This window comes from Mycteria americana, chromosome 5 (assembly GCF_035582795.1).
Source record: "Mycteria americana isolate JAX WOST 10 ecotype Jacksonville Zoo and Gardens chromosome 5, USCA_MyAme_1.0, whole genome shotgun sequence".
Classification (NCBI taxonomy): domain Eukaryota; kingdom Metazoa; phylum Chordata; class Aves; order Ciconiiformes; family Ciconiidae; genus Mycteria; species Mycteria americana.
The window spans coordinates 9,468,564-9,491,069 of NC_134369.1; the positions used below are offsets into that span (position 1 = coordinate 9,468,564).

The 22,506-nt window shown below is 39.7% G+C and overlaps 1 protein-coding gene across 3 annotated transcripts in view; it reads right to left on the reverse strand.

The window, feature by feature from the left end:
- The window catches only part of CSTF3 (cleavage stimulation factor subunit 3), a 53,860-nt gene that overhangs the window by 5,135 nt on the left and 26,219 nt on the right, over positions 1-22,506 (reverse strand). For 2 of the 3 annotated variants that reach the window (XM_075502076.1, XM_075502078.1), the window contains exons 4-16: positions 12,567-12,599; positions 12,081-12,178; positions 10,532-10,598; positions 10,401-10,435; positions 10,168-10,294; positions 7,409-7,486; positions 7,044-7,206; positions 6,397-6,506; positions 5,869-5,985; positions 4,072-4,146; positions 2,601-2,744; positions 2,405-2,507; positions 472-541 (exon numbers count right to left, since the gene is read on the reverse strand). In XM_075502076.1, the coding sequence (XP_075358191.1) occupies positions 472-541; positions 2,405-2,507; positions 2,601-2,744; positions 4,072-4,146; positions 5,869-5,985; positions 6,397-6,506; positions 7,044-7,206; positions 7,409-7,486; positions 10,168-10,294; positions 10,401-10,435; positions 10,532-10,598; positions 12,081-12,178; positions 12,567-12,599 (1,220 nt within the window). The remainder of the gene's footprint in view (positions 1-471; positions 542-2,404; positions 2,508-2,600; positions 2,745-4,071; positions 4,147-5,868; positions 5,986-6,396; positions 6,507-7,043; positions 7,207-7,408; positions 7,487-10,167; positions 10,295-10,400; positions 10,436-10,531; positions 10,599-12,080; positions 12,179-12,566; positions 12,600-22,506) is intronic. The other variant, XM_075502077.1, reaches the window with a different exon arrangement.

The window sequence follows — 22,506 nt, forward strand, 5'->3', positions numbered from 1 at the left end:
TCTGGTTCTTTCCCTGTTTTATTTTCGGTTGGCTGGGAGTTGTTCAGCATTCTCCTCAATAAATTCCTGACTCACCTTCTCTAACATAACGCTCCCGAGAGATGTTCTCAACTCCCTCTTCTCCATTTATCTAAAGCATCTATCTGGTGAGCGATACATGTCATTAGCCACGCCACACCTGCTCAAACCATTGAATCCTTACTGCACAGGAGGATTTTGCACTCTATCCTCAACAACCCTGCATCAATGAGGTCTTAAAGTCAATAAATTAATGAATTTCACTGCAAGTGGGATAGGGACTTTCACAAATCTGTCACAGTTGTTGCTGTTTTAGACAGTATGAAGAGGGAAAGGAACATCTGCACCTAATTTTGTCCTGCTGTTCATTTTTCTCATTTCTTGGGGATGTTTGTAGTTGAAAGGGGTTATGTATCTTTTTTCAGTGTAGTGAAACTGCTTTTGCAGACGTACCCAGATTTCTCAGGTGGAAGGCTCCCTGAAGTTAAAACACGTTCAAACAAAACTCTTGTATTATTGTCCTCTTTAAAAATAGAAAGAAAAAAGAAAAATCACACTGAGTAAAATATATTAAAGACAATTTAAAATCATGTCCATTCAAAGAAATGTGTACATTGAATTAAATATAAGGCTGACATTCTGATACCTGGATTTGAATTTCAGTAAGTAGAAAAAAAAATCTGAAGGCCTACATAGAACTTTACCAATGTTAAATTCTACTGTGATTTTGTTACTTGAAAGTCTATTTTTGTTGATAGCAACAAACCGATCCTAATACAGGTTCTTTTATAACAGCACGGCTATTGCTTGGCATCTCTTCAAGATCTCTGTTTTCTTCCGGTTTCTTTAATTATCACACTGGCATCTCTCAGTAATTTTAAATTTGGCCTTTCAATTTATTACTTCCCTTTTAAATTAGGGCAATATTAATATACTTCTATATTCCTCAGAAGTCCTCCCAAAATTATTAGACCTCGTTCCACATGAGCAGTCAGCCTTTGTACGTTGCCAGCTGGGGGAATGGAGCGGTTGGTGGTTTTGTTGTTAAAACTGCTACCTTCTGCCTTGTCTCTCTTGCTGTGTATTTTACCGTATCTTACATTTACAGGAGTTCAGTGACCAATTTTCTTGTTTTTCAGTAATGTTTGCTGGATTGCTAAGACAGAGCAATACACTGGCAAGTTTTAAGATAATCTTTTCTGATGGCAATCTATGGAAAGGCATTGCAAATATTCATGTAGACCTAAAATAATTTATTGCAAAATTAAATATACTTTGACTTGAAAAAAACCTCTCTGTTTGCAGCTCACAGAAGAAAAAAAGCTCTAAATCTGTTCAAACTTTCAGAGTCTGAAAAAAAAAAAAAAAGGGTACTGTAGTCTGACAGGAGAGATTCGTGTACCTGGTACCTACAGAACGCACTGGGAGGTTCAGAAGATCCAGCAGCACAGCCACCTGCAGCCACCGCTCGCACCAGCGGCGTGGAGGCTGGCTCACAAAATTCAGCTAGCAATTCGTAATAAAACCCAGATCGTGTTACACCTCTGTGTTGTTATGCTACAAATACCGAGCTAGAGTGTTGAATACTTGAAGAAATACCTGAAGAAATCTGAAAATCTAATGGGTATCTGGCAGACAGCACGGGGCAGAGGAAGAGCCTGGGATGAACCGCTCTTCTCTAATTCCCCATGAAACACGGACCAGGCCAGTTCCACACAAAGGCCCCTGCCAGCCCCTGCTCCCCACAGCAGCCGGGGTTTCTTGCAACATCGCTATTAACTCCTGCATCAGGGAATCCCACAGAGACACCTTCCGCCACCACCACCACCTCCTGCCCGGGGACCCCCAGCCCCCTGGGCCCCAGTGCTGGCACAGGCAGGGAGCTGCGTGCCTTGCCCGTGCCCTGCTCTTTGCACTGCCAACCCCCTCCCCGGCAACTTCCGAGCAGGACCAATATTCACAGTATTGCGTTTGTATCTTGCTCATCTCATCTATTTGGGGAGAACGAGTTTAAATTAATTCTAGTAGGGACCAACTAACCCATCACTCCTCTCATGCTGATTTCAACCTCCTATAGGTCTTTTTCCTCGGGATTTAGATTTCCCAGTGTACTCCCCACTGTTCATAGCAGATGGTGTAAAACTGCTGCAATGCAACTGAGTTGCAATTTGCAAAGTTCACGCTCCTCTATTCCGTAGAATCAAGATCTAATGTCAATGCACTTCTGGAACTTCAGTAAGGACGAAACAATTGCTGAGTTTTATGAAGAGATTTCATTGCTCTTCAAGAAGAATTAAAACTAAAATACAAAGAACTTGGCCGGAACCTAAACTCTCAGAGAAGGCACATTAACGCTTCATTAGACCTCTCAAAGCTTAAAGCTTACCGTTAAGGTGAGAAAGGTAGTCGATATATGCCAGTACATATTCTGGAATGTCCCCATATTTTTTCAGCCCTAGCTCAAAAATCTTAAAGGCCACAGACTTATCCTGCAAACATTAAAAAAAAAAAAGTTATTAGCTTCAGTGAGCTATGCACCCTCCTGACACTTCTTTAATATCAAACTAAGCATATATGTTTACCTTACTACAATAATATTCCATTAAAGCTGCCGTAACATAGACATGATGGCGGGTCCGGGCATCCTCTCTTGCTTTTTTAAATATCATTCTTCCAGATTTTATGCCTTCTGCTCGCCTTGCAAATTTCATATATTGGATATAAACCTAAGGTGCATATTAATATTTATATAGTATCAGTGCTAACAAAGAATACTAGGATATAATAAAGTTTTTTACTATATCTGAAATAATCTTTACTCACAAAATACAGCTAAGAAGTCATAATAGAAACAAGACTGTGTTGTGCCTCTATGTTGTTTTGCTAGAAATACTGAGGCAAAGTTTTATATATACTTTTTTTTAAAAAATGGAATATACCTAAGACTGATCCCCTGAAATGACAATAGTTAATACACAGATTTTTCAAGAAAAGGGAGGTAAGTAGGTGAATGTAATTTACATAAGCTGGTGCCTTCAGAGAACTAGAGGCTTATTGTAAAAATGGTAACTTGCCAATAACTTTCCGTAAGGCTAAAGAACAGTCAAAAGGCCTGATGAAGCATATTACTGTACATTATACAATCCAAGATACAAATCATCCTGTCTGCAAATATTTATACCCGATGAAGGAAATAATGAATGTGCATTTTATTCAGTGGCCAATTTGTGATTTGCATTTCTTTGGGATTTAACTTTCCTCTCCTCTGAATTAGATCACAAATAACAACGTTCCTCACACAGGAGGAACTGGTATGTGGTTTCTCAGAAAATGCGTATTTGGGAAGCATTATGATCTGTGTTTAATGAATAGAACACATCAGTAAATGGATACCTTTCCTCTGACACTGACCTGTTGTTTAATTTTAGACCTCAGACCTTCTTTTTACTTCTCATGCTTTGTTGTGTCTATTTATAAACTAAGTAACTTTTTGAGTGCAGGTTACTTTCTCACACCTCTTGTTCAGTACTAGCACAGCTGCCACTACAGGCAATGGTGTCTGCTATATAACTTAAGCAGATGTACAGCAATACTCTTTGATACTTATATGGTGCATTACGAATTTATTTGCAAACTACATGTACACAGTATGGTGCATTTCTATGTAAGGAGAACAGTAGGCAAAGGTAACGTGCTTTTAGTCAGTTAAGGGAAGGCAAAGGGAATTTTAGTTGAGCCAACAAAACATACACCAATTCTTATGAGCTGCATCATGAAATCTTTAGTATCTTTTATCTTCATTGCTTGTTTTAAGAGATTCTCCAAGAGAGACAAAGGAGAAAAGTGCACATGACTTAGTGTACCTAAGTGGATTAAAGGCTGTAATTATCAGCCTTGCTGAAATTTTAATCTAATTCTGTCATCTCAGTACTCCACCTGCTCAACCATCCTTGTGACGCAATGAACTCCTGTAAGGACTTCCCCATTCTTTGAGTATACTCAGGTGACCATCCATGCAAATGTGGAAAAACTCAATACTAAGGATCATCTTACCAGAGTGGGATCAATGTCTTCGATAGCCAGAAGCCGGTTATATATGCTGTGTACTTTCTCATACTTCATTCGACTCTAAGCACATAAAAAGGAAATACAGACTGCTTAGTAATACTATTACGAACCACCTTGTGAGAATGCAAAAATCAATCTGAAGAAAAAACTAAAATTTTTGTTTCCTTTTTCCCCCAATGGAACACTATGTACGTCAGTCTCTTTTCGCATGTGTTTTTTTGTCTTGTGCAGTCATTTCTTTACTTCCCACATTAATTTCTTACTAGCGCTTACGTACATGCTTTTCAAGAATCTCTGAAGTCTTTTTCTAATTTAGTAATACTGCCGCAGAACTGCCATTGTAGGTGTTTGGGATAAGACTGTTTCCTTTACCTCTGTCTAAAAGTAACGTGCAGACAGCTAGGAAAACCACCTTCTTCACTCCCCAACCTATGCATTTCAAATAATCCATTCTGTTCCCTGCCAGCTGCAGCCCTCCAAGTTGTATTGTGCAACCTTAAAAAAATCTAACTTGCCAGTACGCTTAGGATACAAGAGGCTGCACTGAAAGCCAAAGAAGGCTTTTTCTTTTAAGGGCAAAGGGGTTTTTTTTGCGTTTGTCCTCAGGATCTTCCTGCAAAGGCTCTTCCATGTTATGATACGTGGTCAAAATATATCCTGCAGAGGATTCCATAGTCCTCATCTGATCAGTGGGAAACTGTTGTGGTTTAGCTCCAGTCGGCAATTAAGCACCACACAGGCACTCACTCACCCTCCCCCCCCGGTGGGATGGGGGAGAGAATGGGAAGAGCAAAAGTAAGAAAACTCGTGGGCTGAGATAAGAACAGTTTAATAATTGGAAAAAAAAATGTAATGAAAAGGGAAACAACAAAAGAGCGAGAGAGGAACAAAACCCAGGGAAAAACCAGTGATGCAACCGCTCACCACCCACCGACCGATGCCCAGCCCGTCCCCCAGCAGCGACCGCTGCCCCCCGGCCAACTCCCCCCAGTTTCTATACTGAGCATGACGCCATATGGTATGGAATAGCCCTTGGGCCAGTCTGGATCAACTGTCCTGGCTGTGCCCCCTCCCAGCTTCTTGTGCACCCGGCAGAGCATGGGAAGCTGAAAAGGCCTTGACCAGTGTAAGCACTGCTTAGCAACAACTAAACCATCAGTGTGCTATCAACATTATTCTCATCCTAAATCCAAAACACAGCACTATACCAGCTACTAGGAAGAAAATTAACTCTATCCCAGCTGAAACCAGGACAGAAACGGCCTTTACTCCTGATGGTTCCACGTGCAAAACCAACCACTGTCAGGACATTACTCGTTACAGAGGCTGTGGAATAGGGTGGTAGCCTGGGTAAAGAGATTTCTCAAGAAAGCTGCAGTATAGGGTACCTCCCCTCCTCCCTCACCGCCATGCAAATACAAACATTAAACCACCAAGAATTAGATAGGAAAGGTGTTCTTTATCCTCATTTTAAAAGGGAAGCAGCTGATGCTCCAGTAAATGTAAATCTATCAGCCTTTCAACGTCATAGTAATTTTAAAAATATAGTCAATATTTAAGTGGAAAGACAGTAGATTTTCAAAAATTTTCTAACTCATACCATGGGCTTTTCCTCTCTGTTTTGTCAGCTCAGTCTCAGAAACACTGAATGAGGTTAAGGCTAGAAGAATCAGTAAATTAATTCTATAGAATTATGTGTATTCAGTATGTTTCAAATAAATGACATTATTGATGAGAGATGTCTTTGGGTTTTGACGTCAGTACATCACTATTTTTGCTCACCTCTTCATAATCTGCATATGCAAAATAAAGAAGCATATTCTTCTTTAATAAAGTGCTGATCGCTCTTTCATAAATATTAGCAGCCTCATCACTGAAAAGTTTAGCATTGTTCATGTCCTGTTATAAAATAAGTATGATAATATAATTGTTCAGCATCTGTGACAATGAAGGCCAACCTATGGAGTATCTTCTGTGTGTGGCAAGTCCCAGTGAACTTCCATGCAGTGCTCCAATAAAGAGAGAATCATCTCCCCAGTACTTAAGGAATCACAAGATCAGGCCAACCCCCCCACCCCCCCGACCTAAAACTGGCCAACACAGAAACAGTTTTTCATAATTCTTATCTCAAATACAAATATTTTTATTTCTTAAAATAGCCCCAATTTTAAGGTTCTGAACATGACACAACTTATGGTGCTAAATATTTTTCACACTCCCCTCCTTGGTTCTTAAGTATTTGAAGAAAAATTAACAGTACGCCATGTCAAAGCAATGAAATAAGAAAGAAAACCAATGGCAACTGCTTACCCCTTTTTCAGCTAGCAGTTTGCTAGATTGCTCGAGGTACTGTGCAGCTTCATACCAGATATCTGGGTGATGTCCCAGAACCAAAAGGCATTGCTCATAGGCAAACATAACTGGGGGGGGGGAAAGTAAGAAATATTCCTTGTATATTATCACAGAAATGGTACCATCTTGCACAATGGAAGTATGAAATACAAAAACCAGCAAATAAATCAGACAATATTAACACTAATTAGCTTTGAATACAATGATCACAACTGCAGTTCTTTTATATTGCCAGGATCTTTATGAATCATAACCAGCAGCTAAAACCTGCCTCCTCCACAAGAGGAGGAAGCAGAACTCATTCAAGAACACCAGCCATAAAATCAGGCTGTGATCCACCGTTTCCTGACCTCCAATGAAAGTTCAGTGGCAAATGACTATAGCACTGTCCCCCAAAATCCATGTATTACTTTCAGCTTGGCTTGAGCAAAAACGGAAGAGTAGTTTAGAAAAAACAAAAAAACCCACCCACACAATTCAAGAAACTTGATCAACTTCTGCTCTAGCATGATCCCTGAACACTAAATCACATCATTACCTATGCTGGAGGTCATTAATGGAGCTAAGAAATACAATTCTACATGTCCTAACCAATATCTAATTACCTCTTTTTGTTATGAGAGTTTGATCTTCTGTACGAAGAGGATTGCTCTTTTCCCACTGGATGTATTTTTTCCACATGTCTACCTGCTGAGCCTCTTGTGGGGTATTTTGTGGGGGTACAGAGGGAGCATTGCGGTCCAGACCTTTCATCACTGTCTCATATTCCTGAAACAGAAGCAATGCTTTGAACAGCAGATTTAAACACATGAAACACTTATTTTACGTTATGCTTTATAAAACTGATACAAATATTCTAGCATGCCAACCTTATTAGTCTAACGCACACTTTTAGTTGAAAATAAGAACCAAGTTTAATGCTAGTTTGTAGAATTAAATAGAACAAAGAAAAGTCAACGGAAGGTTGTACCTTTGCTACACGTCGTGCATTCATATAATCTCTACTCCTGTCTTCAATCATCTTCTTAGCTAAGTGAATATTGATGCCCTGGAGAAGGGTGGAAAAAAGGAATTGGGAATGTGCAATTTCACTTTGAAAATACTGAATCTCATTTCATAGAGAAAAGAGCTTGAAAGGGGATGCAAAAATGAGGAAGAAGGACAAAGTTATTTTAAAATACTGATCTCGAAAGGTGCTGCATTTCTCCTAATACACGTATGGGCAAGAACTTATTTATCAGAGAATAAACTCACTACTAAAAATCAAATGACCTGAAGCACCTCAGTGTATTTGTAATCACTTACAGCTTTTAAAAATACAGTGAACTTTACATAAACCTGCTGGGGGAGAAAGTGGAAAGAATGTCTTTGTGATTTACATTTTTCCTTTTAAATCCTGGTCAGTGCTAGTCAGAGTCACAGCTCTCTGCCTTGCTGCTGCCTGCTCTTCACCAGGTGAAGACAGCAATTCAGTTTTCTTGGACAAGTAGTTAACAGAGGTTGACCTCAAAGCTCTGCCTTCTCCTCTGTTCCTGAAGTAACTGACAGCTTTTAAAAGAGGTGGTGTGTGCTATTCAACACACACCCTGCCATACAAGTACCTTTGTCAGCTGAGAGAGACTCGAGACCTGTCACTGCAGAGAGTGACAGCCTTCCAGGACTGCACGCACACGCAGAGGGCCCTGCCGTGCTGCTGAGCGAGAGCAGCAGGGGATTTGGGGCAGCCAGGTCCCCAGGCACAACCCACATCAGCAACAGAGGTCCCGTCACAGGGTCCCAGGCACGAACACCACCTCGAAGAACCGCTCTTATGGCAGGATAAGCAACCGCCCTTTCGTTCATGCCTGCGTCGGGGTGGATTTTGCTGGCATGGCTTGCCAGGACGTTGAGGAAGGTAAGCAGAGCTTTCAGTCCTATTCCAAACAGGCACCCAAGCTGGCTACCGACTGATTACAGAAGCAAGGCACCGTCTGGACTCTCGCAGCGTGCTGCCTGGAATAGCTATCTGGGCCAGTTAGCATACAAAACCAGCAATGCCCCATTTAACACAGGACTGGGCTGAGGACGCAGCAATGCCCTTCCAGGATGCACTCCCAGGCTCGTGAGGCTGGCTTTGTGACCCAAAGACTGTCACTTCTCTGTCTCACTAGGGGTGTTGCCACTTTTGACCATTTGTTCAGTTAAAGATACTGGTGGCTGACAGGCTGATATTGCTACCCGGTGGCTACCAACTGAGCTGAAGGGAAGCTGGAGAGTATTTTAATTGCAGCAAATAGCCAGTAATCTTTCGTACCAGGACCTGCACATGATCTCTGTGTTGTTGGGCTACTGATGTGGGGAACCACTTCCCCCTCAAAGAGCCCTTCTGGTGAGGAGCATTTCCTTCCCTGTGCCAGGACACCTGTATGCAGCAGCCCTTTCCCCTGAGGCCAGCCTAGCCAGCACAGGACGTGCAGAAACTCGTGTCTGAGCAGAGCACCGGCCCTCGGCTTCCAGCAACTCTGAACAGCCTGAGGTACTGGTTTGTGTTACAGGCGTCAGCCAGAGCTGCCTCAACTACAAGAAGATACAAAACAAATGTAGGACAGGTTTCAGCTATCGTTTTGACAGCCTCTCTATGTATTAATGAAAGTAGTAGGAACCAGCAGTGACAGCCTTTATTTGCTATGTGGGAGGGGAAGAGGAGGTTTACAGGGAAGTTGTACTGGGGATTTTCCTACGCAGGAGAAGGCATGTAGCTGGGTATCTCCCCTGGTGGTCAGCAGGCTATCTGTGGTATCCCTGAATAGCGATGGGGTGGTGAGCTGTTAGAGTGGATGCTGTGGATGCCAGGAGGTACTCCTGCTGGCTAAGCACAGTGGCCCTATCAGTGTCAGGTCATCAATCCTACAACTTGCATAATTATCAACAAGGAATGAGAAATTGTTCCTCCTTTTCTGCTCAGCGCACAGCTGACCGGCAGCGTGCCGGCACCTGCAACCCCGGGTGCAATATGCAGGACAAGGGAGAGCGCTGTACGACCATCCCTGCTTGACGGTGCTGAGCAGGAGGGCACCTACCCCCAGTTCTGCATTCTCACCTCTGCTGATGGGGATAGGTTAACAAGCCATAACCAAACACATTTACAAATACACTATAAAGGTGCAGCTACAAATTAGCGTGCAAGGTCAATGAGCTGAGGTTACACTTGCTGAAGACAGTGTGGTAGCAGACTCACCTGAATCGATGCTGTAATGGCTTCAGGTGAAGGATGGCGAGGAACATTTTGTATGTACTTGAGACCATGTAACTTAATACCGTGAAGGAAGCCCAAACCATCATAGCTGAATGCCATCTTACCCTGTTCAACTATAACTGAAAGGAGGGGAGTGCCTCCTTGGGGAAGCAAGCCCTCATTGCCAGCTGACCTGCTCTAGCTTCCATTAAATATATTCTCTATCACTGATACCAGAGATTTCCAATTCACCAGCAGTTCTACTGGGCCAACTGGGAAATGGGACAGTTAAATGTATCCTATAGAATGTCTTTAAAATAAAAGATAATTATCACTCAGGTACCCGTACAGTTTTGCCACAGGTCTTGGTACATACTGCACACGCAAAGTGTGCGTGATACTGCCGATCATCTCTTTTACACACAGTTATTTAGTGGATACAGTTTGGGCACCATACTTAATTATACAATTTTTTTATTTTAAGAGTCACAAACAAACTTCATGTTCTTGATTACCTCTTCGTATTTGTTATAATCTCTCCAGAGCTGTTCTATGTTTATCATTGGATTCACGCAACCACGTTGGTAAACCCTACGGACAGCTGTTATCCTCTGGTTTTCTGCATAAGATCCTACTGCTTCTCTAAATAGTGGGGAGAGAGATTAATGTCAGCTATTGCAGATCATAACTGGTATGAACATCAACATTACATTAACTGAGCTTAAAAAAATTCTTTTAAGGTACTTACACGCCCTTCAAAAAATTGATGTAATCCACCCAGATCTACGTGAGAAAAAATATTACATATAATGAAACCAATGTTTAGTTGTACTTCTTATAAAGAAAGAAATAAAATGTTTTTTGATTAAAAAAACATACCTGGTATGACATGATTTCCATGCCAATCTTATCCAGAGCAAAATCATATGCCTGAGCCATTTTTTCTCTGAGGAAAAAAACAAACCACAAAGACCATAGAGCAAGTCTTTAGTATTTAAAAAATTCTTTATTTAAGAGTATTATTTTGTGCAGCAAATTCTAAACAAACATTGAGGTATGAAAAGTATCATTCAACACCTGAGAGTAAAAATTGGCATTCGGATAGCTTTAATTCTGCATTTAGGGTTTTGTTTCCGTGTTTAATTTTTAAGAAAACGATTTAAATCTATTGGTGACAATCTAGCACACTAACAGTTCCTGAGACCTCCCCCCCTCCTTAAGTGGAAATCCACGTGTACTATGTGAACTGAAAGTTGAGAAGACAGAAAACAACTGCTCTTTACATCTTCTTAGCTGACAGATGTACCTGTGGGGTTTTTTTTTCCCCCAGAATTCCCCAAACCTTGTAATTCTCCCAGAACACCGAAAGGCTGGGGCAATTAGGAGTAGCTCCCCTGTGTGGAAACTGGCCAAAATCTTTCACGTGATTTCTTATCCCCCCAAATTCAGAGTATTTTCCCCCAAATTTGAGATGTTCACAGAATATTTCCTTGGTCAAGTTTCAATGAAAACAGCTTTTTCTCTCTCCTGCTTTTCTCCCAGTTCCCTTTACTCAAACATCTTTCAGTACCTTACCACCTCCTTGACCATATTAGAAGGAAAAATAGAGGAAAGGTAAACTAGATAAAAAGATGGGGGGGGGCACTGGTACTTTTTTTAATTGTTTCAAAGCAGTCTTGTAAAAATGAATTTTAAAAATCTGCTTTTTTTCTGCTAATGCATTACTTATCTTGCCAGTTATAATATAAAGAAATTATGGTGGGCTAGGAAAGAAACAGTTTATAGATGCTGAAAGGTACTGATATTTTTTGAAACCTCAAGCAGGAAGAAAAAGCATTAAACTCAGTCTGCAGGATTATAAACAAGTAAAAAGTAGTAAGTGAAAAGGGATGAAGATCCCTTTTGAAAGGATGTATCCCAAAATTATGATACCCTGATTTTTATGCCTTTTTATGCCTTCCGAAACTTTCTCTAATTACCGAACTATTTGCTATCGCTCGTGAAATATAGTTCCTCACCTGGAATCGATGCTGAATTTTGTGGACTAAGGGGGAGGACAGCACTAAGGGGGTGCACTAAGGGGGAGGACAGCAAAAGGTCCCGACTGAGGAAGAAGTGTGTTTCAGACTGGCTCAAGCACCAATCTCACCTGCAGGGAACCAGCATGCACACGCCAGCTACTCCCCTGCTCTTGTCCCACCTCGTTATATGGGTCCAGACTAAGGAAGTAACTTTACCCAGCAAGCTCAAGTAACGAAACTTCAAAGAAAATGTTTTCTAAATGCAGATTATATATTAACCCCCCGACACTCTACCAGAAGATCCCCAGGCAGGTTTGCCACCCAGGTTCCTCCCCACCCCCTAGTCAAAAATCAAGAAGAGATTCAGCGTAAAACTAGAATAATTCAGAGCAACTCTGTTAACTTACTTGTAACTAGGTAGCTTCCCCTTGGTTTCTCGTACATAGGAAAGGTAACATTTCCATAAATCAATGTGTAAAACCTTCATAAGGCATCGCTGAAATAACTGTTTAATACATCAAGAAGACGTGATCAGGATTCCAGATACAGAAATTAGGTTTCTACTTTTAAAGCTATACAGTATGAATTAAAATAATCTGTGCAATTATGATTGAGATTTGTAAGAAAGAATAAGTTAAACTACTCTTCCTTTTGACTAAAGCATCTCCGTGCTATGCAAGGGAACTGGAGAGAATTAAGCAGAGAAATTCCTCTGTGCAGTTCACTGATTATAGCTTCACAGCAACAGCAAATCGACTTTAGTGATACTTCTTATCTGTGTTTTTGAATAGCGCATTCAATGACAGCTATAGTTCTTTTCAATTTGCTTTAGCCTAATCACAAGATACTTGTTCTTGCTATAGAGATATATTACATATATTGATAGGACTCACCTTTTCCACTTTGTCATAATTTTTTGCTTTAATCTATAGGGAAGCAGAAAAAAACAAATCACTTAAGAAACTATTTTAGAATAGTAGGAATATATTCTTCATACAGTACTACAGCATTTGAGTTTGTACTTTGGCTGCCTAAACTAATTACATTGTAACACCACATAATGTTGCAAAAACATAATTAAACATAAAAAAATTGTGTACTTTGCTTAGCGTTTTCAAAATTAGCGGTTTAATTTTTTTTTTTAATTTTTCACTTCCACTAGGGCCAAAGTTTAGGTATCAGTAGGTGAAGTTGCTTTCCTATATTCTGGTTTGGACACCCAGCCTCATCCTCTTATTTTAAGGTACTCTGTTACCTTAAGTGCGTATATTGACTTAGGTACCAAAGCTTCTAGATCAGGATTTAGTAAATTAAGGGTAAAATACCGTATTTACAAAACTAATAGGCTAATAAATGTATTATATTTGAATATTTATTTCTCAAAGCACACTTTGCTATAATATGCTGATGCTGAATGAGGGAATAATAAACCATGGAGAATCTGTTTTTCAACAGGTGCCCCCAGCCCTGGTGCTCCCTTCCAGGAGGGACCAAACCACGCTCACATCTCGGCACTCGTTTCATTCAGACAGCACGCACACTGCAAGGGTAGAGGGTGAAACCTAGTCTTGAAGTAACAGGTTGCCTTTCGGACAGGACACAGAAAAGCATGAGACAGATGCAGAGGGCAGACCGTCACCCTTCATTTATTTATTAGCTCCAGTTACGTTAACATACTAGGCAATCTGTAGACACACACTCTGAAGAAACAAGGAAAATCTACAATGCCTCTAGAAGGTGCTTATCTGCGTTGAACAACAGAGCCTTTAACGAAATAAGGATTTGTTATGCTGTATTACATTTTTTTAAAGCATCAAAACTCCCTTTTAAATCTCATTGCTCTTCATTTATTTTAGGGGATTCACAGCTTTTTTCTTGGTGTGAAACGCGAGAGCCACAGGAGCAGCTCTGAAAGCCTTTCCTTTTCCCCAAGGAGCATGGCAGTAGGCAGTAAGCAGCACACTTTCGCGCCAGGTATTAATTGTATCATTTTTTATATCGTTCTAATTCTAAAGCATGAGAGAATTTTTAATGGAAATGTTAGGAAACACCGTCTCATCTGCAGGAGGCCTAAAATAGATAGTATGTCATGTACTGCACACTGCCTTTCCTGTCTACTGTTTCCCAAGTTTCTATACTCCTGCAACACCCCAGCCTCCAAGACCCCTAAACATAGGGGTCCCACAGAGTACCCCCATTTCTCTCACTCCTGAACAAGATCAATTAAAATCAAGATAATTCAAACAAGTTTTGCAGAAAAGCTTTAATGGCACACATGGCAGACCGGACCCCTGTAAGCCATACCGCTTTCAAACTGGAGCAGTATCCTGCTCTGGTCAAAATGATTTTAAAAAATCCAAATTTGCAGGAAGTTAAGCCTAATTACATCGTGCACACATGATTTTCACAAGTCTTTCTGCAAACTATTCAGTTAAAAGATAGCTGACTAGAGAAATGACTGATTACAGAAATAACATTGCTCTGAAATAACTAGAACAAATCAGGAGGCGGCATGTTCGTGCTACGGAGAACAACTCTAACCTCTGCCGTAAGACACGCAGACCCAACCCACCCTCAGGTACGGGTACGTATCCTACTGCCACTTTCTCACAGCTTTTTGTGAGAAGAGCACAATCTTTCAACCTTTAAAAAGCGCTTATAATAATTGTAGAGCTGTTTGGAGAGAAGTCTTTAGTGGATACAAATTGAAGGAGTCTGATCCTGCCCTATTTCTAGTTGAAGGAAAGTAACTTCTTATATTTAAAATTTCTCCTCCACCGTAAAGTCCAAAAAAGACATGTCCCACTTTTACTTCATCCTTTTTTGACAGTAGGAGTAACTTTTCAGGTTTCTCAACACCTCTTAGAATATGACAAAAAGGATTCAACTCTCACTAAAGAGCAAGAGCTCTCAGTCTACGCCTCCTACCCCCTGCAAATTCCTTTTATCCTTGGTCACCAAGTGGAAAAGAACAACTGAATCGAATCTTGGTTTGTATGTCTAGCACAGAGCACAGCTGCCTGCACTTCTTCCCTTGTACTTACTGCAGTAAAATCTTCAATAAGATGAGCAGACATTTTTTTTTAAAAAGAGTGAATCCCTAGGAGATAGTATAAATCCTTTTTTTTGTGAAAATTAAATAAAATTAATCCATTGCTTTGCCACTGACAAAAGGCATCACCTTGTAGTTGTTCAAGAACAAGACCAAAAATAATTACTAAAAGCTCAAAATGAAAAGCCATAAGCAGGCAGGGCAAAAATTAGTGGGCCTTCCAGGTTTAGCCACGTAAAAAAAGTTTTGCGCATCCGCCTTGAGTTACTATGCCAAAGACAATCCCTAGATGTAGCTGATAGGGCTGTGAATGCTGTCTGCCAGCTTAGCACATCTCCCTGCCTCTTGTCACCCAAAAGCCCAATGACAACTTTTACTCAGCATAAGTGACCCAGACTGACCTCAGTAATTGTATATGGCATCAAGTAAGTGCGTGGTAATCGCACTTAATTGTTTACTAGAGCAGTTTTATTAGCACATGGCACCACTGTCACCAAGCAACATCAAAAAGACGGAGCACAAAGAGTAGTTATCAACTAGACTACATGCACTTCCAATAACCAAAGACCTTGAAAAGTAAAACATACTGCTAAGAAAAAAAAGCTATATTCTTTATTTGCACGTGTTATGACTCAAAGAACAAAATATTTTCTACATGAATTTATCAGATATATGAAAAGCTGCTGTCCACATCTGGACTGCAAGTCAGTGTTATGTATTTGTTAAATCCACACAAGTGGTTTGATATTGATACCTGAAAATTCAGAAATCTTGGTACCGATGAAGTTAGGAGGTTGGAGATTGGCAGGATTTGTTTAAAATAAAGGATAAGAAAAAGCAATATTGGCCAATGCTTACTGGGTCTCTCTCACTGGAGAGTTTTTACCAAGCCTCCAGAGCCAGAGCGAAGAGCAGCTATTGCTCCTGCAGGAATTTGTGTGCATTTCTTGGCTCACCGCTCCCAAGCAAACATCCTGGCAGCCCTGGCACAGGGACGCCACAGGGATGGGGAAAGCCCATCACCAGAGAGGGCACACGCTGCCTCCAGGACCCACCGTCACACATTTCTGTTACATTTCTTGTTTTTCCTATTACAGACACAGGAACAGACAGTGATTAGATGCGGACAAGCATTAAAGGATTGACATTAATACTGTATTTTTGTCCTTAAAGACAAACGTAACAACGTGAACTATAGATCTTTACAATAGATCATCCTTCAATTTCTAACACCGCCTGTATTCCTATTCCGATTGCTTTAATTCAAGAGGTAGGCATTACCCTCACGGAGGCTAACACGTAGGAGTGTCTCCACCATGAATCCACCACCTACAGAATGAGCCTGGGCATATTGTCATTCTAAGGTAAAGTTGGTATATATTAATATCTCCCCTCCATCCTTGAAGACTATACAAAGACCACCTAGTCTGACCAGCTATATTTTGACACTCCTGTAGTAAAATACATCTGACCTTGCCTTCCTCTGCCTGTGAACAATGAGAAATTCCACCTGTTTTGCAGAAAGAGTAACTTTAAATTTGATGCTCCAATAGGAAATTTAAGTCACTACTCTATCAGCTTTGCACAAGATGAATTTATAACAAGGTCAAATTTCTTCCCAGAATACACAACATACTTCCCAATAACGAGCTTCACACACATTCAAGGGCAAAATTTAATCCATAAATTACATTGCAGTTCACCCTTTTTTATTAGACTTATTAAAACACATATGTATCATTTATGATTATGCAAAGCAAGTGATTTTATTAACCTGGAGACTTAAGACTACTTGTAGTTGTCTGGAAACATACAACACAACCCTAAAAAGTTTGCTTGTTTTATTTTAACCTTTCCAGTGTTTCTTGGTTTTGACCAAGCTCCTAAGGAAGCAAGGTCAGCACATGCTACTTAAGGATCTGCATGGCTTTTTCTGCCATGACTCTCATTTCCTTCTTCTGGGCCTCATCTATTTCTATATCCCAACTCCTTCTCCTTTTTCAGTGGTTATCTTAAGGAAAAAAAAAATTATTTTCTCAAGCATAATATCTAATGTTCCCTTACCCACTGCCTCCAGCTCTCCCCTGGGTGAGGTAGATCCTCTTGCCCTCTCCCCTCCCCACCACCCCTGCACTGCTCTCCAAGGTTATTTGGAACTTTTTTGGAAGAGGGACCTGAAGAGAAACACCACACGCCACTGGCAGACCGCACCAGCTGATGAGGGACAGGCTGGGAGAGCAGAAAACACCACAGCAGCGCCACTGTTAACTTTCCAAGGAATTAGTTCATAGTGACTGGTATTTTTAGAACTACTATTTACTGAAATCTGGCTTCATTATAAATACTACCATGTATGCAACACCTTTAATGTTTTTTTAAAAACACATACACAACATTTTTCAGAGTACAAAATTACAACCAGAGCATACATGTATGTATTTGGAAGTATTGCTTTTGTTTATTAACTGAAGGGAGCTCACTGTTAAAGACCTGTATTCATTCACAGTTAGATGACTAGGTATTAGGTAATTAAAAAGTTAACATTTTAAAAATAAAATCAGACTACACAAAATTTACCATCACTGAATCAATTTCTGTTGATAATTTGCCTCTTTTTTTTTTTTTTACATCTTGATTTTAGGGTAAAATAATCAACTACTCACTGTCAAGTCCAGTGGGATGTAATTTGGGTCTCTACTAGTATAGAACTGTAGGTGTAATAAAACACATTCACATTTCTCTACCTGTTTCCAAAATATAGGTTAGGGCTGGCTGGAGAGATGTTCACACTTTATTTGCAGAATAAATACTGCTTGGACCATAGCAGTTCAAACTTCTCAGGCTGCCTCAAAGAAATGTAATCTTTGAAAGGGTGAAGAGAGTGCAACATGCTAATTCATTCTTCTATCTGTAGCACATTCAGCCCTTTGCTATTTGCTAAGGCTTCCAGTCAGTGGCTAACTGTGTGAGCACTTAACATGACAAACTCATTTTCCTACAGGTCAAATAACAGCAATTACCTTTGCAAATAGCAAACCAAGCTCTGCTCAAGTACATGAAATGCAGGACTAACATTGCACTCACATGTGGTCATTGACCCAAGGAGGTTGGATTATAACTGCCTAGATAACTGGATGTAAAACTTATCTTATGTATGCTGAACAAAGCACATATTTCATTTGTGCAAGATATTCCAAGGCTTAACCAATGAAACCCTTTATTTTAAAAAATTAGCATATAATTGCAGATGTAGTTTCTATAATATATAATTTTACTACAATGTGTACCAGATAAGGATTGAATGATTCGGTATTTCTGCAGTCTTCATTCGGAGTTTCAATATTCCTTGTGAAAATATAGCTTTTATCTTGCTATTAGTAAAGACTGCAAGGAAGAGATATAGTGCACCGAGTATGGGAAAACTCATTTTCTCAAAATATAGTAAGATGACATTCTAGGTATTTTCATTCAGTATGGTGTAATTTTTCACATTTACATGGTTATGCATCTCAATTTCAAAGTCTGCCATACAATGGGATTTGAAAAGTTACTTAAAATTATTCTAAATAAAATGCCTCCAACTACTATTACATGTATTATTTCTAGAGCTTCCACAACCATAGCATTACGTCAAACTTTAAAAATCATGTTGCTTCCACTAGATATATCACTACTTGAAAAATAGTCTCCTTACAGGATGCAGTCACAGCTGCCATATAGATGGCTACAATGTAGAGCCAAAAAGCAGCACCATTTTGCAGTCTGCTTCTTGATCACAACCATCTTTTAGGTTTCACAGTTGTCTCCTGATTAACAAAATAGTGGCCTATCATGTAGACTATTATGTATTTATTTATATTCAGATATACTCTGAATTTGCTCACAGTACTTAAGAATAAATAAGCTTTTCGGTAACTAAGACTTGTTTAAGCTAATGAACAGGACCTGTAATTCTGCACACCCGATTACCAGTTAATATCTAACATATATAAATATGACAACAGGCACTTACTGGGCAGCTAGTGAAAATGTTAACTTTCTATAGCAAAATTCTGGGCCATGTCACCATTTTCTGTTAGAGACAAAAAACCCAGCAAAAGGCAGCTCTGTCTACAGGAAAAGTGATAATTAGTAACTGAAGGGTAGCATTTTTCATAAGGAGCCAAGCTGCAGTGGGAGACTGGGACAGGACAGTGGCAGAGCCAGAGAGAGCTGCTGCATGAATAGCCAGTAATCCGCAAGGTTGCTCCTCACTCTCTAACTTCTTGAAAATTGTCATTACAGCCTCATGACCCCAAGCCTTTAATAGCCTTGAGGAACAATTAATCAAAGCACATTAGGTTAACACACTCTACCAACCTTTCTCCTCTCAGAGGCAGCAGCCTAGAGATATCTCGACTTGAAAAGACTATTTCCAAAACTCTGAGCATAAAACTAGATTTATCTGGAAGTTCAGGAAAGGGAGGAACCCAGCTGCGCGTGCCTGGGGGTGGTGAGGGAGCAGCTCGGAGCAGAAGTCTTTTCAGAAAAGAGAGCAAACGAAGAAATTGTGAAATGCTGCTCTGTAGACAGAGCAACATATGCCCCAGCTGAAACAGAGTTAAATCATTCTTAATTAAAAAAACTATGTAAACAAGTAATTACCAATTAAAAAAACCTGCAAGTGGAAGGTGTCTTTTTGCTTAATCCATTAGCCTAAAAAAACCAATACCTTTAAGTTTCAGATGCATCAGGAAAGAAATTAATCCAGAAGAATACATGAATAATATCCTTAGGTATCAGCAAACTGCATTCTAGAAGTGCAGTAATACAAGGATTGAGAATCTAGACAACCTTGGTGAACAAATTTACAGTAAATGGATTGATCTAGAAGTGAATAAAGATTAATGCATCGCAGTAAAGAAACTTAACTTTGCTACTAAAAGTTTGGAATGTTACGAACTGTCTACCCTACCTAATTCCTAAGTATCTACTCCAGTGTAAAGAAGAACAAGGACTTCATTACGAAATAGGAGAGATCAGAGACAGAGTTACTAAAAAATAGCTATTGTGTTTTAATTTACACCTCAGTGCAACTTGAACTGATTTCCATGTCCAGACAAATCTTTAGGACTACCATCTGTCTCTACTCCCTTACAGAAAATGCTAGCCTCTTGGTCCTGCAGTGAGGCGCTTTATTCATGTTAATACTTTGAAAAGCAACCATAAAATCCAGGCACCACTATCAAGAGACTAGCCCAGAGGCTGTACAGAGAACTATTTCTTTATAGACAGCCTTAAAAAAATTTTTGTGGTGACAAAACTGTTAAATTATTTTTCTGGTTGGAGAATGGTACTGAATTGCAATCACTGATTCACTCACTATCTCATTTATTTCTGATGTCACATATACTTCTCTTTATTCTTCCCTTTGTTTTCAATCTGGGTTATAAATATGAAGAAGAAGTGATTTCTCAAGCTTATTTCCCCTTTCTTCCCATCTGTTTATTCTGCTGCTACCTCTTCTCAATTTGCTTGTTTAGGTGTTTTACTTCCTTTCCAGAACACACTTTAAAAAAAAAAAAAAAAAGAAAATTTTTCAGATTTGCATTTATGTTTAAACACCAAACCCACCTCATGTTATTACTTGCACTGCTATTTTCCTTCCCGACAAACTGAGTCCCATTATTGCAAATATCTCTTGTGGGTTAGTATAATTCAAGTAAAGCTGCAGAAACAGCCCTTGTCAAGTCATGATGAAAAGCACACTCCATGCTCTTCAAAAAAAAAAAAAAAGACAACTTCAGTTATCTGTTACTTCACCGCCCTATGGATCTGACATTAAAAATTGCCTAGAAACTGGGAGCGAAGTAGAGAGTTGCTGCATCGCTAAGTTTTGTTCACCTCCAAGTACTGCTTCAGTCTACTGAACTGACTGTTATTTGCTGCATGGGTAAAGCTCACATACATATAGCTGATATAAAGCAGCAGTACTGCTAGCTTTTCTTCCTTGTTCTATTTCCTCAAACTCTTCCATGGAAAATAATCGATTAAGTTTCCTCTAGGAATGTTTTAAGACAACTGTCCCCAACAGCATTTGATATCAGGTATATAATCAATAGTTATGCTTTCCCCCACAAATCACTTTTCATATATTTGCTCTTTACTTAGCATAAGCAGTTCTTACATGCCAATTTAAAAATCAATAGACCATAAGACATCTTTAATAAGCACCTTCTGTTGTGGTCATACCATGTTTAGTAGATGGCAACAAGTATTTCCTGGTTAGAGAAAGACAGGACTACATTATCACTAGTTACTTTAAAAAAAATTTATAGACATTTCAATCCATTCCTTCCTGTTTAGTCAATTTTGCTCCCATATTATCTTTTGCTCACTTTTTGCATCTAACAGCTTCACACGGTCATTCTGAGATACTGCTCCTCACCCACTTATTTCACCTGAACTGCACCATCCACTTCACACTCTACGTTCTAAAATGTGCCTGTAAAACTCCAGCAGCCTACTGACATGCACTTCTGACTAAAAGCACCGAGACCTCCTACCTAACATCAGGAAGATGTCTTTCATACTCCTTCCTCAGCACTATTCAAGAAAACAAGAACTTGCCTTAAGTGTTTAGGTCTTGCCATGTACAAGCATATTTTCTGTAACAGAGTCTCGCTTTGTGCTTATAATTGGGAAGTATGAGCTACCTACTACGATCATTTTTTCCAAGTATCATGAGACAATCCAGTGTTCTTTGCTCCTTAGGTATTTATTGCATTTTATTGTATGAGACATCTTTATCTGTGGCATCCATTCTTTAGTATCTTCTCCAAATCAGGAAAATCATTACCTTTTTTATTTAGGCAGTTTGCCCATTATCAAATTTAATGTAATGTTAACTGTATGCAGTAATTTACAAATGCTAAGCGTCCTTCTATTTTCCACTCCTTTCTAGCCAGATTCAACTTCATACCTAGATTCTCAATTTGACTGCAAATCTCATTTTAATAAAAAGTCTATTTTCAACACGCCCTGTGGCTTGTAATTTCCTCTTCAATTTCATACTGACTTTAAGCTACTGAAGAAAACATCACCCCACATTCAGACTCCTGCAAACTACCTTGCTTCCTTCCCAACTTATGCATATTGGTTCTCCCTACGTACTTTAGTTCACTTCTGCTTCTCATTCCTGTTTCTCAATGTCTTTTGCATTTTCCAGAAGCAGTGGGAAGTTTTAAAAAGCGTTTTCAGATGGCTAACATTAACAGATCTACTGATATCCTTTGCAGATATTAGGAAGTATGCCATTTCACAAAGAAGCAGTGCTTTTTCGCCTAGAATTAATTTTATATTGGTTTAAGTCTCAGAGGAACAAATTTATAGGACTCAAAAGCACACAAGAGCACCCATGGATTGCAAGATAATCTGTTAACACGACAAAATGCAATGAGATAAATTAAAGACTTGCCGTCTTATTTATTGGCCAGATCACTGAAGTTAAAAAGTTAATTTAAGAGGGAAGCATAAAAGCATGGTATTTGGCCCATCTCATTGGGCTAGAGATCCCCAATTTGTAAACTCAGATAAATTACACAAGTTGTCTACCTCAACTGTGTATCAGAAGCAAACAGTCCCTCAAGCAGGGGCAATGGAATTGGACATACGCACTCTTCTCATGTGTTTTTTCAGCTAATTTAGTAAGATAATAGGCACCAGTATCTTACACAAGGTTGCCAAACTGAGGAGCACAGATACATTGCAGTCTGCCATCACCACTAGCGAGGCACCAACCC